Below are 15,277 nucleotides of genomic sequence, written 5' to 3'. Positions count from 1 at the left end.
ATTATAAGTCTAGTACAGGTAGTATCTATGGATAAACTAAGTTTTGTCGTTCCTGCAGATGATTTGCGAGATTTGACCAACTTTTTGAGAACAAACCCCACAGAATATGAAGGCTACGAGTACGCGAAGCAGTGGGTTGATAAAGTGGTTACTTTTCCGCTCACTGGACAGATTGTTCTGGCTAGCGACGCCCTAAACTGCGCTCCGTTTGTGACAGCAGCACATTACGGAAATGTCCCAGTCGTCAAGTACTTTCTACAAAGATTTGCTGGTTCATTCGACATCAATCATACAGGGACTATCGTATCCCTGAACACTCAAAATGAAGTGGAAGGCGCTACTGCTTTATGGGGTGCTTCCACAAGAAACCATGTCGAGGTAGTTAAGATGTTACTAGGCGCTGGAGTAGATGTTAACAAACCCATTGCTACTGGTTCAACGCCTCTGAGAGGGGCGGCCTTTAATGGTCACTGTGACACAATGAATGTTCTAATAGAGCATGGAGCTGACTTGAATTATGCCAGTGTTCTGGGTCACAGTCCATTGTTGACATCTGTCGTGAGAGGACATTTAGAGGCAACAAAGCTACTGCTCGATAAAGGTGCCCAACGTGACATGAAAAACATCTACAACCACTCCATTATGCATCTAGCAGCTGGAAAAGGGCACATGGACATCTTGAAAATGTTACTTGATTGTGGCATCAAAGCAGAATTCTATTTGGAACATGATTTTGAGCATTTTAAGAGTCCTTGCCCTGCAATCTTTGCAGCTTTAGTTGGCAGAATAGAAGCAGTAGAATATTTGTGTGGCCTTGAACAGTGCCCTCCAGAATGCTGCTCAGAAGCTTACCTTTTGCTTGGAGCAACACTGGTTGAAGCAAGTGAAGCTGTATTTTCAGGAGATGCAAAACAATACTGGGTGAAAGCACTGCAAGTCAGAGAGAGTTGTGGCTACAAACCAAAATTTCTGCCTCCTACAGAGGCACTCTACAACTTGACGGAGATACAATGCATGGAAGACCTAGAAATAGAGTTCCCATATCCTCTTGAGATGGATAAATGGTATAGCTTTCAGGGCTTGATCATCCGAGAAAGAATATTGGGTTATTCTGATGCAAGTTTGATTTATTATTTAGTCCAGAGGGGCATTATCTACTGCCGTCTACAAGATTTTAAGCTTTCTGAACTACTCTGGCGCAAGGCAATTACTTCTATGTATCAACACAGCAACAAGATTGATGTACTGGGGCCCAGTTTGGTGGATGAAATTCAGGAAGACGTTAACAGGAACATGAAGTTCATGGTGGATGGGTTGTATGTCATGACACAAGACTATCAGTATGAACCAGCATTTGCCGAATTCATGGAGTTTATATTACACCATTTAGACCATGTACAAGGTTACTCTACTAAGGATGACAATGATTTTAACACTACATTACAACTTGTTCTCTACCTGGTGTATATCTGGTTGCGTTATGACACATACATGTTAAAGGATAATAGAAAGTGGTCAGAGAAATGCAGCCAACTTGGACAAAGATTAGTATCCAGTCACTTATACTCTCCAAAAGGGTCTACCTTACTTCACATGGCTGTGAGTGATTTCTCTGTCGGAGGGAATAACACGTTTTACACAGCTGTGGACGAAGACACTGGAGAACAATTGTCACTGTTAGTCACAGCATTACTTCAGTGGGGAGCTGATAAAGCACTCTATGATGTCGACAGCGATGGAAATAGACCGATACACATAGCTACTACAACCTGCCACCTCGATAGCCATCCTGAATTGATTCTGCCATTTTTACAACATGGCTGCAGTCCGTATGTTGTCAATGCAGCCGGGGAGGATGCTGTACTACTGGCTAAAGTAGATCGAGTGAAAACCTCCTTGTTCATGGATGGACCCATATCACTTGCATCACAATGCTGTAGAACATTAGTGCAACATGGCATTGACTGTAATAGTCTACCCACACACATTAAAAACTATGTTAGTTTATTTGACAAGAATACTATAGCAACTGTTAACTGACTTTATTTCTGGTTTTAAGTAGCTATGCATATTTTTACTGCTTTCAAATTTTAGACAAAACAATCATTGTTTCCTTTCGATTTTAATTTTATGTTTCTTAGTTTGAGTGGTGGATTTATCTTAGATTCTGATGGGGCCCGGCTTGCCTATCTCTTTTCCTTGGTTAACTGATTGGGATGATATTCACTGGACTAGATAATAGGACTGACTACTGGACTCACATAAATTATAGACTTTCTGCTTCACAGGTTAAGTTGCAGGACCCTTTAGCTAGAGCAAGGGGTGGCACTTCATTTCAATTCAGTGCCAAAAGCATATTATGAGCATTATACTTCTACACATGCATGCTCAGGATAATCTTAATCGTCTTGCTCCTGCAGATTTCGTGACAATATGATCAACAGTTAGGCAAGAGGACGTAGCTAAATTATTCCTTATCAGTATACTGAAGTGTGAACTTCACAATGTTACAAAAGCTGATGAAGAAAGACAGATACGTTTAGTTGTCAGCTGTTAACATTGCATAGGGGTTTCAATGTTAGTCCCAGCAATAGGCAAACCATATTTATGGGCAAACCAAAAGGCATGAAAGGCTACGTTCCTTACCAAATCCGTAAAACATTGTGACATTAATTGTATTACAAGTCAGGTGTATGGCATATCACCCTGGGGTTCTCAAAGAGCAGCGTGCTTCTTATAATGATGGCTTACGCCCTGGTGATATCTTCCACCCTGACTTCCAGAATGGTCGCCCTGCCTATTTTGATGTCTCCATACACAGTACTACTCAGCCTGCTTATATTTCCTCTTCTACTTCCTGTGCTGGGATGGCTGCTGCAGCTGAAGAGTTGGCCAAGGATGAGAAACATCTGGCAGCTGTAATGAAGGTAGGAGCTGATTTTATTCCCTTAGTAGTGGAAACTTTTGGAGTCTGCATGGACCCCATTTGCTTTGAGATCCTTAAACACCATTGCTGACCGAACCACCCCCCGTAGTGGCGTTCCTCCCAAGTTGGCACAAAAGAATCTCCTCCAACAGCTACTGTCTGTTGCCTTATGGACTTACAATGCAAGGATGATCATTAGATATTGGACTCTACAGGGGTCTGATGATGACAATCCCCTTTACCCTTAGTTAATAGTAGTAGTTATAGTGGTACTGTATTTGTAGTAGTAGAGTTAATTTTGTATTTAGTTACCATTTTACTTGTAATTTATGTTGTGTTGTATTCATTACGTTTTTAATAAATGGAAATAATCAGATGGATAAGCAGAGTTTTGTCGTTCCTGCAGATGATTTGCGAGATTTGACCAGCTATTTGAGAACAAACCCCACAGAATATGAAGGCTACGAGTACGCGAAGCAGTGGGTTGATAAAGTGGTTACTTTTCCGCTCACTGGACAGATTGTTCTGGCTAGCGACGCCCTAAACTGCGCTCCGTTTGTGACAGCAGCACATTACGGAAATGTCCCAGTCGTCAAGTACTTTCTACAAAGATTTGCTGGTTCATTTGACATCAATCATACAGGGACTATCATATCCCTGACCACTCAAAATCAAGTGGAAGGCGCTACTGCTTTATGGGGTGCTTCCACAAGAAACCATGTCGAGGTAGTTAAGATGTTACTAGGCGCTGGAGCAGATGTTAACAAACCCACTGCTATTGGTTCAACGCCTCTGAGAGGGGCGGCCTTTAATGGTCACTGTGACACAATGAATGTTCTAATAGAGCATGGAGCTGACTTGAATTATGCCAGTGTTCTGGCTCAGAGTCCATTGTTAATATCTGTCATGAAAGGACATATAGAGGCAACAAAACTACTACTTGATAAAGGTGCTCAACAAGACATGAAAAACATCTACAACCACTCCATAATGCATATAGCAGCTGCAAAAGGACACACAGACATCCTGAAAATGTTGCTTGACCGTGGCATCACAGCGGAGTTCTATTTGGAACATGATTTTGAACATTTTAGGGAGAGTCCTTGCCCTGCAATCTTGGCAGCTTCATCTGGCAGAATAGAAGCAGTGGAACATTTGTGTGACCTTGAACAGTGCCCTCCAGAATGCCGTTCAGAAGCTTACCTTTTGCTTGGAGCAACACTTGCTGAAACAAGTAGAAATGTATTTTCAGGAGATGCAAAGCAATACTGGGTGAGAGCACTGCAGGTCAGAGAGAGTTGTGGCTACAAACCAAAATTTCTGCCCCCTACAGAGGCACTCTACAATTTAACAGAGATACAATGCATGGAAGACCTAGAAATAGAGTTCCCTTATCCTCTTGAGATGGATAATTGGTATAGCTTTCAGAGTTTGATCATCCGAGAAAGAATAATGGGTTATTCTGACACAAGTGTGATTTATTATTTAGTCCGGAGGGGCATTATCCACTGTCGTCTGCAAGATTTTAGGCTTTCTGAACTACTCTGGCACAAGGCAATTACTTCTATGTATCGATACAGCAACAAGATTGATGTACTGGGGCCCAGTTTGGTGTGTGGCATTCAGAAAGATGTTAACAGGGACCTGATGTTCATGGTGGATGGGTTATATGCCATGACACAAGACTATCAGTATGAACCAGCATTTGCCAAATTCATGGAGTTTATATTACACCATTTAGACCATGTACAAGGTTACTCTACTAAGGACAACAATGATTTTAACACTACACTACAACTCATTCTCTACCTGGTGTATATCTGGTTGCGTTATGACACATACATGTTGAAGGATATTAGAATGTGGTCAGAGAAATGCAGCCAACTTGGACAAAGATTAGTATCCAGTCACTTACATTCTCCAAAAGGGTCCACCTTACTTCACATGGCTGTGAGTGATTTCTCCATTGGAGGGAAGAGCACTTTCTACACAGCTGTGGCTGAAGACACTGGAGAACAATTGTCACTATTAGTCACAGCGTTGCTTCAATGGGGAGCTGATAAAGCACTCTATGATGTTGATAAAGATGGAAACAGACCTATCCATATTGCTGTTGCTACCTGCCACCTCAACAGTCATCCACAATTGCTCCCACCATTTTTACAACATGGCTGCAATCCGTATGTTGTTAATGCAGCCGGAGAGGATGCTGTATTACTGGCTAAATGGGATCAGGTGAAAGCTCTGTTGTATATGGATGGACCCATGTCACTTGCATCACAATGCTGTAGAACATTAGTGCAACATGGCATTGACTATAATAACCTACCCACACACATTAAAAACTTTGTTACTTTATTTGACAAGAAAGCAGTAGCAACTGTTGCTAATTGATTTTTGACTGATTGAATTGTTGTTTAATTTTAGAGCAAAAACTATATGTCATTGTTTCCTTTTAGTGGTAGTTTTATGTTTCTTAGTTTGAGTGTCGGCAGTTTTTTTCCTCTGTTTACTGGAGCCTGATGGGCCCGGCTTGTTGCCAGCCCCTTTTCCTTGGTTCACTTTGATCATGGCATCATGACTGATATCTGCTGATTGCAACAATTCTTCCTCATCTTCAATGGCTTCTTCGCCATAAGTCTCATCTGTTTCACTCAGTAGTCTACCAACTGATATCTTCTTAGTTGCTGTCTCTAAGCTGTATGGGGTTACTATATGAGCTGCCTTGTATGCTCTAGTGAATGCTGCTTTGACCTACCAATGGAAAGAGTGCATGTAGTAACATCAAACAGTTTGCATGTTCAAAAATATTGTGTTTGTGAAATGAGGTAATAATTTGTTAAGTACATAAAAATAATGATGATTTGCTTAATTCGGGGCTCAATCACAACTGAATTTAGAAAACATGAAAAAGTGAATATTTTCACTCAGAATGTTTGTTGCTGTTTGAGGCTAGTAAAGATAACCATCATAACATGTGACCAGATCTTACAAAAACCGATCCAAATTGCACATCACTAACACCACTAGTGGATAGCTATGCTACCACACTATTGGTTTAGACCCAGAGCATTACTCAAAGCTGATTTTGAGAGACATATTTTTTGGGTGGTGTGGTGAGATCAAATGGCGGTTTCTGGTCTTGCAAAGGTCCTGGCTTGACAAGAAACAGTGATGAACTGGTGGATGCCCTGATATAGTATTTCTGTGATGATTTTACTGCATATCAGCCACTACGAAGTCAGCACAGCCCTGTAATCTTGTGTCTGACTTCAATTGTGGTCTGCCTCCATGTTAAAATCTATCTCTAGGCCACCACACCACACCCCATACTTTGCCCCTTTGTGAGCACTTGTGATGCTACTTCGCATACCTAACTGCTCAGAATTTCTATTTTACTTGGTGGGAAATGCTACAAGCAGCTGCAAGTACTGGAAGTGGTCTGAAAGGCAATAAATTCATGCATCTCATGTAAATTTTATACACTGAAGCCTGCTATTTAAAACTGTTTATCTCAAAAACTTCTCATGTGTGATTTAGATTGTTTTTCCAAAATCCAGTCACATAATGGACAAGTCCCTTCCCAGGTACACTAACTGTAACACAAACCTTTGGTGGAATAATCGCCAAAAGATCTGGTTTGCCAGGCAGCTTGCATAGTTCCATGATGTTGTCCCAGTCTTCTTTCGTGAGGTCGTATTGTTCCAGAAATGACACAGTTGTCTTAGCACCATTGTCTGCCTACCATCATTCACATGTAATCCCAGGCCATACACTGTACATGCAGAATTTTATGAGAATGTAAAACATTTTGCAAAAGATGAAAAGTATTTTAAACACTAATGGCACCACACTGGTAAAAAATTAACAAGGGTAGCACAAGAATTTACATTCCTCAAATTTAATCAATTCTGTATGAACATCGTATCGTGCTACTTACATCATCTAGCAAAGGCCTTGTGGTATGGTAGTGGAAATGTTGTAGATATTCCATTCCCAGCTCGGACCGGTTGCAAGATGTCCTGCATGAAAATGGGTGTGGCTGGTCACATAACATTCTGTAAGATGCTTACTTCAAGCCCGAATGAGAATGTAGCTCCTGTAGTAGTCGCTGATGTTTGTTCCTCTTGGAAAAGTTACCTAGCCACTGAGGGAATGCTATCTTTGCTGACATATGACCTTGTAATAGTTCACCAGGCAACACTGTTGAGAAGACAGCCTAGAAACAACAAACACGTCTATCACACTGAGAAACAGTCAAGGCATCCAGGATTGTTAACCAAAGTACCCCAGGGTATTGTGAAGGGGATGCCTTGCCATAGTTCTTGTGAACTATTCTGCATGTTCAGTGGAACCTGTCTAGGCCAGTCACTTATGGACCAAATTTCAGGCCTTAAAATCAGGTAGCTGGGTTACTGTATAATTTCTTAATTAGAAAACTATTTATAGAGTGGTGGACTTCTTGTACAGGTGGCCTTTAAGACAGGTCACAGGTTCCACTATGCAGTTTTTGGTTGCCACTTGCCCACCAAATGTAATATAAAGTCATGGATCAAAATATAAAATGTAACTGTTGTTGCAACTTGAAATATGCAGTGCTACAGATTTACTGGTCAATGAACATTAAGCCATTAAGTCTGCCAACCCATGTTTATGATAACACGCAGTAAATTTTCATAAATTTCTTCCTGTATGATAATTAGCCCCTTACCTGGGTGGGTAGCAGACTCCAGTCATTGAGGCTTCTCACATGCTTCTCCACCAAATTCCCATCACAAATGGCATCAGCTGCTTTGCTAATCTGGTCCATCACAGCCATACTCCCTCTACAAAAAGATGAACCAGATTCTTTTAGCAACGAGAACTTAAGATTGTTGCCACTCATACTTGACATTGGTTGGACGAATTGAGAGGTAGTTCTCCTGAACAAACAGTGGCATAATGGAATAATCGGTGAAGAATAGATCAGACTTGGCAGCTATGACATTTGAGCCACCAGAAGGATGAGCTGCAAATACTTCTTTAACAGCATCAAATGGACCCTGCAAGATGACAACAGCACAGTAGAACACAGCTACATCTAATCTTGTTAAACTGACTAGTTTCAGCTCTTTCTTGATACGATTTGCTCCTTGCTCACTGGATACAGCTTTGCTGCCGGCACTCCACAAGGACAAGTTGTGCAACACCTAAAATGTGTCATAGCACAACAAAATAGCTACTACATACTCCACCAATCAAACACTTTTCTTTCATTGAAATTAAGGATGACAGATCAGTAAGCAATTGTATACTACGTCATAAAATAGCAGTACGGTGTATGCACTGTTGCTTGCCTGTCTCAAATCTTGGCCAGATGCCACAATCAATTCCTCCAGTGCACTACCTGTGATCTTGATCTGCTCTCGGAATACCACCCTCATCATTGCTCCCTAACACACCAGGAGGTAATGATCACATGTGCAAAAAGTAATAGCAACAGAAATAACCCATATTATGTGCTCATGCACATGCACACAAATCGCGTGCACACACACACTGTATACAACACACGATACAATACCTTGATTTGATCAACTTTGGGTTTCTGGAACCGAAGATCATAACAATAATTAGCGAGAGAACGAATCTTCGTGTGTTGTCTATCATTGCAGATACAAATGATGGGAATCCGAGAGGTCTTGATTAACTTGATCAATTCCTGAAACACACATGTATGTTACTGTGCAGAGTCATCAGTGCACTAACAGGGATTCCTCCACGATCTTCATTTCCCGCCATCCCATCAACCTCATCCATTATGAGGACATGTTTTTTACCACCATCTATTGAATCACTCCCTACAGTGAAGACTATTTAGCTGCTTTGTACTACTCATGCCTACCAAGCGAAAACACACGCACAGGTTCTAACAGTTGTGCAGGCAACCTCTAAGGGCAGTATCCCCCACAAGAGGCTATACCATGTCTCACAGGTGAAGATGTGGCTCTCACCCATTATGTGAGACATAGACAGCTGAACTACAGTTAATACATAGTCCCATACATAGACTGGAGCATTGAGTCAAGTATTTTACTCAAGAAAACAACAGCAACTGGGCATCTTCAAGAATCATGAACATCAAACCTGGAACCACCAGGCTTCCAACCACTTGGCTACACACATAGCACTATACTTTTATCATATGCTAAGATAGAACAGGTCCCTAGTTGATCGGCAACTTGCTCCTGCATACTCTTTTTACTACGAGTAGAGCTGGCATTCATCTCCACAAAAGAGTACCCAGACTCCTACAATAACAGACGACTCATCAACAGTACACACAACTAGCGTCACTGTTCCTTTACCTTACAAGCAAGAGTAGCAGTCGTGGTCTTGCCTATTCCAGGTGGACCAGATAGCAGAGCAACTTTAAACGTGCTGCCATCATCTCTTCCATACTGAGCTAAAAAAATGATTAAGGACTATATGCTGAACTTGTACATCACACAATTCATTAGATTTTAAAATCTTAGTGAAATTGTAATTGCACTTATCACACACATTTTATACTGACAGAGAAAGTAATATATCAGTGTTGACTGAATATTGCAAATGGCACTACACACTGACATTTTCCTTATTGTATTCTAAAACAGTAAGAGAGAAAATTTTACAATAAGGACAGTATAAACAGTGGTGATTTTCTGATGAATTTTTAATATCCAGCTGACTAAAAATTGTTTTGGTCAGACTGTACATGAATGAATTCTGGTTTCCACAATTGTTAGGGAAAACCAACTTTTTTTTATTCTCATTTCTTTTCTAGCACTGAAGATCTAAAAGTTAATAACACACCTCCACTGTTAGCAGTGCCTTTCTTGATACCTTTCTGATAGTTCTTCTCCCAATTCTGCAACCAGTTAAGCAACTTCTTGACACAACTCTTGTTTCCTTGTTGTCCGATGACATGCTTGGTTGCCTCAGGGCGATACTTGTCCACCCACATCAACTGCTCAGGTGGTCTCTTAGAGTCAGACAGCGTGTCCTTAGACACAGGAAGTGCTTCTTCTTTGGAAGTTTCAGTATCCAAGTCAACAAAAGTGACAGGTAGTTTCTTGACACCGACTGGCTGTGTTTTAGGTGTGACACTAGTTTTGCTTCCTTTCCCTTTTGCAGAAGATTTTGGTGTTGTGGAACTGTTCTTCTTTGCTGGTAGGGTACCTATCAAATCAAGAAGTTCATCCTCAGTAACTTGTTTAGTGTTAAAAGTTGCTGCCTTGGTCAACTTGCCCTGTCCTGGTTCACTTCCAACCACAACATAACTTGTTTTCTTGCTAACTGACAGTGTGACTTTCCCCCCATATTTCTCTATCAGCTCCTTCGCCTCATCTCGCTCTAGCGACTCAAGCACTCCTGTTATGACAAATGTTAATCCAGTCATACAGCCAGGTGCACCTTTGGGTATTGTCTTAGAGCCAGGGGCAGAAGGCCCAGCTCGGTTGAGGTAAGCTCTGTACTGCTGTCCCCTAGAAGCACTACTGCTGGATGCTTTCTGAAGAGCTGGTGGCTTTGTAGGTGTCTGTTCTGTTGGTTTACTTGATGTTGTAGACAATGATGTTGATTCTGTAGAAGTAGTTGGTAGTTTATCACCAGTGGGTAGTTTAGTGGTTGTCTTCTTCACTCCTTCGCTCTCTGGTGCATCAGGTACTGTTGGCTTTGACAACTTTCTCTTGTCTGCTAGTGTTTTCAATTTCTTGGCAGGAGGAGTTTCTGATTTGGAGGGAGATGTCTGCCTCTATTAGAATTAGAGAAATGAACAAATTTACAGTCATATATAGGTTTGTATCATTATGCTTAGTTTTTTTTTTTTTAGTAAAACAAGAGTTTTATCCATACAACTACCCTATACCTGGAAATTTTTGCAGTACATAATTTTTACGGTTTTCACGGTCAGTAAAACTACTGTGAAATTTTATCACGTGAAAATTTATGTAGTCCTACAAACTTCAACTCACCTTGCTAATAAACTAATATCAGTGTGGCTCCTGGTGTGTGATAGTGTTGTAGGCATATGTGAACTCTACATATGCTTACAAACCATATCACTTTCCCAAGTGGGCGTGGCTCACGAACGAAGCTGGCCTACTGCAAGACTACCGGTATGCCTCGTACAGAGATTGCTGCTACTGTGCTACATGGTTCAGACGTGCTTTAGCAATCTGTACGATGATTGAAGTAAATATCAATGCAGACCCTTCATAGCTGGTTGAGAACAAAATTTCGAATCGAGCAATAGCAATCCATTAAATTTAAAATGCAAAAAATTCTGGGCTAAGAGGCATCCATGAAATTTAAAATGTGAAAATCCTGACTGAGGACAAAACCCTGAAATATACCCATGAGGTATACGGTATTATTTATCTATTTGTACTAGTAATAGCATGGGTAGCAGTGAAATTTGGGATAAATACCACTCTTGTTGTATTGGAAATGGTAAATTTCACTTGGCTTCGCCTCGTGAAATTTATCCCCATTTCGCCTTGTGAAATTTATCATTTCCAATACAACACTCGTGGTATTTATCCCAAATTTCACTGCTATACTCATGCTATTCCCAGTTAATACCATACTCGCTGCATATACACTGCATATACGTATGTTGTGCATTAGCGTTGCTATGTATGTACGCAATTTGACACTATGTACTAAACAAGCGTCAACACTAATTGGCGCTACATTGCTAACATAAATTCTAGCCAATGAAATTGCAATTACAACTTTTTCACTGCTACCAGTGAAATACAGGATAAATTTCACTGCTACTATTGAGATTTTTGTATGGGCAGTGAAACAGGTGTGGTGTTAATTTAAATATCAAATCCATTGTATAGTTAGAATTTAAAACAATCACTGCTTTCACTAAATCCATAAATGCTGTAACCCTGCAAATAGTAGGCCCAACAATATATATATTTGGCAAAATCTTCAAATTCTAGTGCATTGAAAGTCCCCATTTTAGCTGGTATTTCTTCATCATAAACATACACTGTATTTCTACCTTAACTGGGGATGGTTTTTTCTCAACAGTAGTTGATGTCTTTTGGACACCAGCAGCTGCAGTTTTGCTGGACTGCTGTACCTGTGACAGATGAGCATGACAGAGACACATACACACAAAGTGGACACACCAGGGGAACAGCATTATACTCATATGCACTGATAGAAATTACTTACATCATGTGATCCAGAGTGTGGAGGTGAATCAGGTATGACATTAGTGTCATTGTTTGTGCTCTTATGACCCCCTCCATCTCCCTGACAACAGTACCCATGACAATTTACACACCATGACTATAGTGATGACACACTTTGTGACTTCGCTTAACAGCTACTTCACTCCTTTTCACCGGAGCTGACCCAAAATATTCAGACAAGGAGGTTACTGCTCTTTTCTTTGGTGAGCTCGACTTGCCATGAGTACTACCATCTCCCTTGGTGCTGCTGGGACCAGGTCTGGTAACAGAGTACTATTCTGATGTGTACATAGTAAAGCATTTCCTTACTTGTGTTTCTTTCCTATTGGGTCCTCATCTGAATCTGTAATTACAGTAGAGTACATAGATACACCTCCATCAAGCTTATACAACACAACTTCAGAACATATACAAGTTGATGTTGTGCTACCTCTAAAAACCAGGCGCCATGCAGCTACAGTATCTAATTCATCTGGAATTAACCATAGATAGTATATGCTACTATGAATTAACCAACTATGTATTACTATTTTGAGTTTTGGTTGTACAATAATATTATTAGCTAATTCTTGTATTTCATAATTCATGAAATTTTCGTAATTCGTTCAATTACGTTGCTATGCACTGCTAAGGAAGTGCTTGTTAAACAAACCGCTTTAACCAACATATTATGCACAGAAGTATCTTCTAAACTGTTTTATAGTTTGACTATCGTGTTTTTTCCCACAAATTCTCTCGACAAAGCCTCATAGCTGCTCTTCATTTTTGTTCGTGTACGTAAGGGATACGCCCCCTTTCAACTCAAAGCGATAGGCTATTCCTGGTAGTGTACGAGGCCTGCACCATTGTTTTTCAGTTGTTAAACGCCTGAAAACCTCAAAGGGAAGGTAGTTTACAAAGCCTGAGAATAGTTGCCACATCCGTATTTCAAAAGAAACCACCTCAGAGCAAAGTTCACTTGTGCAGAAGTTTAGTACAGACTTCATTTCGCTTTTACTTCTTACGTAAAAGCTGCTTTTACCATTATTTAACTATTTTGCTCACGTGGGTGCGTACGGACAAACATAGATAGGTAGGTAGATAGGTACACACACACACACTTTTATGAAAACAATTTCAGTAAACCAGGCGCGCACCCACAGCCGGCCAAAGGCACGCGCCTGGTAAACAGCAAGCAAACTACCATTTACATTGTCATGCCAGTCAAGTACACTATACACATGCATGCACGCGTGCGCACGCGCGCACACACACACACACACACCTGAGTCATATTGTATGCGTGATTTATTCTTTCTTTTTGCAGCTACTTGCTTCTTCGGCTGTTGAAAATCATTGTCATCATCATCATCAATAATTACTGGAACTTGTTTCTCTTGCTAACAAATGGAATAACAACCACCTTACCCCATATATTTTACCTGTTGCTTCTTTTTATTAGCTCTCTCCTTCTGTGCCCTTAACAAATCTCGTATATCCTGTAACATAACACATCACGTGATCAGTGAGCACAATTTACAGGGAAAACAAAATTGTGACTAGTTTGTGCTCAGTCACACATGCCAATAGTTATCATCTCACCATTTCTCAATGTTGTATATCAATGATTATGATCCGAACTGCGACCTTGAGCGCGCGAACAAAGCGCGGCAAAAAATTCAAACCCACAACCGTTTCATACCGAAGTGATGACGGAGAACAAACTATCGACAGTCATCCGTATAAAGGTGATTACACTAGGCGCAGCAGAATGCGGCAAGGTTTAGTGTTTATTAAATTTTGTATTGCGAAGTATCGTTCGCCATTAGAGCTGTCTGATAAAGAGATATTGTGAAAAACGTTTCATTTCCAAGTACATGGCAACAATCGGCATCGACTATGGCGTTGCCAAGTGGGCGAGTTTAACATTTTGTCACTATGACGTCATAATGTTGTTAGAGTGATGTTGGATGATTATGAAGTACGAGTTGACGTGTTTGACATGGCGGGACAGCCCTTCTTTTATGATGTGAGCTGTACATGTACTATGTATAGTATGTGAGTATCAATGGTGCTGTTTGTGCAGGTACGTAATGAGTTCTACAAGGATGTGAATGGTGCTATAGTAGTGTACGACGTCACCAACCAAACCAGTTTTAATGCCTTGGATGACTGGATTACCGAATTCAGAAAACACATGCCAAACCCACAAGACATTGGCACAATACCTTGTGTAGTGTGTGCCAATAAGGTGGTAGAACCACAGCATGGAAACTATGTAATAACCTTTTCTTTAGGTCGATCTGGATAAACAAAGAGTGATTTATCAGGAGGGGAAGAAATGGGCAGAAACGAGAGGGTTCTCCTATTTTGAGACATCATGCTGTTCAGGACAAAACGTCAATGAAATGTTTAGAGCTTTAGTTACACAAGCTGTTGACATAGTGGCCAGAAATGGCAAGGCACAAAATGACCCATCACAATTGGGATACACATACGAACAGATTGAAGCAGTACGTGTAATTAAAAACACTATGGACAACTATGAAATGCTGGGCATCAAAAGGGGAAGCAGCAAGTAAGACCCTTTAATTACGTGGCATAATGTAATTCACTTATGCAGAGATGATGTGATCAAGGCTTACAAGCAGTATGCCATTTTGGTGCATCCTGATAAAAATTTGGCACCTGGAAGTGATGAAGCTTTCAAGAAATTGACAAAAGCTAAAGATGACATCCTCGGTACTATGAGATAATGTTACACAGAAAATACAACACTGTGATATGATGATGGCTTCAATACAGTTAATACCTGAGGCTATCAGGGCATGGGCTCACTTACTATATTGTATGCATATATATATTACAGATGTTCTAAATATCTTTAAATAATTTTATACAATTTTATTATAACCACTTGGTTCAGTATGTCTGATTGTAATAATGATGCAGTTAGTAGAATTGATGCATGCACTTGTAGCAAGTCAAAGATGATACTCAGTTTGCTGTCCTGTAGTACAATGAATCTCTTGGTAGAACAGCTAAAATGATGAGATTGTGGAAGACATTGGGCCTCACTACTTGCAATTTTCAATTTTGGCATACTACAGGAAATACATGTATACAACACGGTGAA

The 15,277-nt window shown here is 40.5% G+C and overlaps 3 protein-coding genes across 3 annotated transcripts; 2 read left to right on the top strand and 1 right to left on the bottom strand.

Moving 5' to 3' along the window:
* Positions 1-8: 8 nt before the first annotated feature.
* Positions 9-5,376, top strand: LOC136248369 (ankyrin-2-like). The gene is made up of 2 exons (XM_066040153.1): positions 9-2,039; positions 3,235-5,376. The coding sequence occupies exons 1-2, from the start codon at positions 28-30 to the stop codon at positions 5,318-5,320; spliced, it is 4,098 nt and encodes a 1,365-aa protein (XP_065896225.1). The 5' UTR covers positions 9-27; the 3' UTR covers positions 5,321-5,376.
* LOC136249725 (replication factor C subunit 1-like) lies at positions 5,317-13,892 on the bottom strand. Its single transcript, XM_066041823.1, has 20 exons — positions 13,744-13,892; positions 13,584-13,640; positions 13,427-13,541; positions 12,472-12,505; positions 12,277-12,421; positions 12,143-12,223; positions 11,967-12,047; positions 9,764-10,703; positions 9,274-9,371; positions 9,102-9,216; positions 8,675-8,766; positions 8,490-8,627; positions 8,263-8,358; positions 8,026-8,115; positions 7,814-7,968; positions 7,638-7,752; positions 7,000-7,145; positions 6,867-6,948; positions 6,536-6,667; positions 5,317-5,680 (listed from the first exon to the last, which is right to left on the bottom strand). The coding sequence occupies exons 1-20, from the start codon at positions 13,744-13,746 to the stop codon at positions 5,369-5,371; spliced, it is 3,027 nt and encodes a 1,008-aa protein (XP_065897895.1). The 5' UTR covers positions 13,747-13,892; the 3' UTR covers positions 5,317-5,368.
* On the top strand, positions 13,793-15,005 carry LOC136249739 (dnaJ homolog subfamily C member 27-like). The gene is made up of 6 exons (XM_066041845.1): positions 13,793-13,922; positions 13,971-14,053; positions 14,101-14,170; positions 14,228-14,392; positions 14,439-14,719; positions 14,765-15,005. The coding sequence occupies exons 1-6, from the start codon at positions 13,851-13,853 to the stop codon at positions 14,895-14,897; spliced, it is 804 nt and encodes a 267-aa protein (XP_065897917.1). The 5' UTR covers positions 13,793-13,850; the 3' UTR covers positions 14,898-15,005.
* The last annotated feature ends 272 nt before the right edge of the window (positions 15,006-15,277 follow it).

This window comes from Dysidea avara, chromosome 3 (assembly GCF_963678975.1).
Source record: "Dysidea avara chromosome 3, odDysAvar1.4, whole genome shotgun sequence".
In the NCBI taxonomy this organism is placed as follows: domain Eukaryota; kingdom Metazoa; phylum Porifera; class Demospongiae; order Dictyoceratida; family Dysideidae; genus Dysidea; species Dysidea avara.
This window is presented reverse-complemented; position numbering and strand designations above follow the sequence as displayed.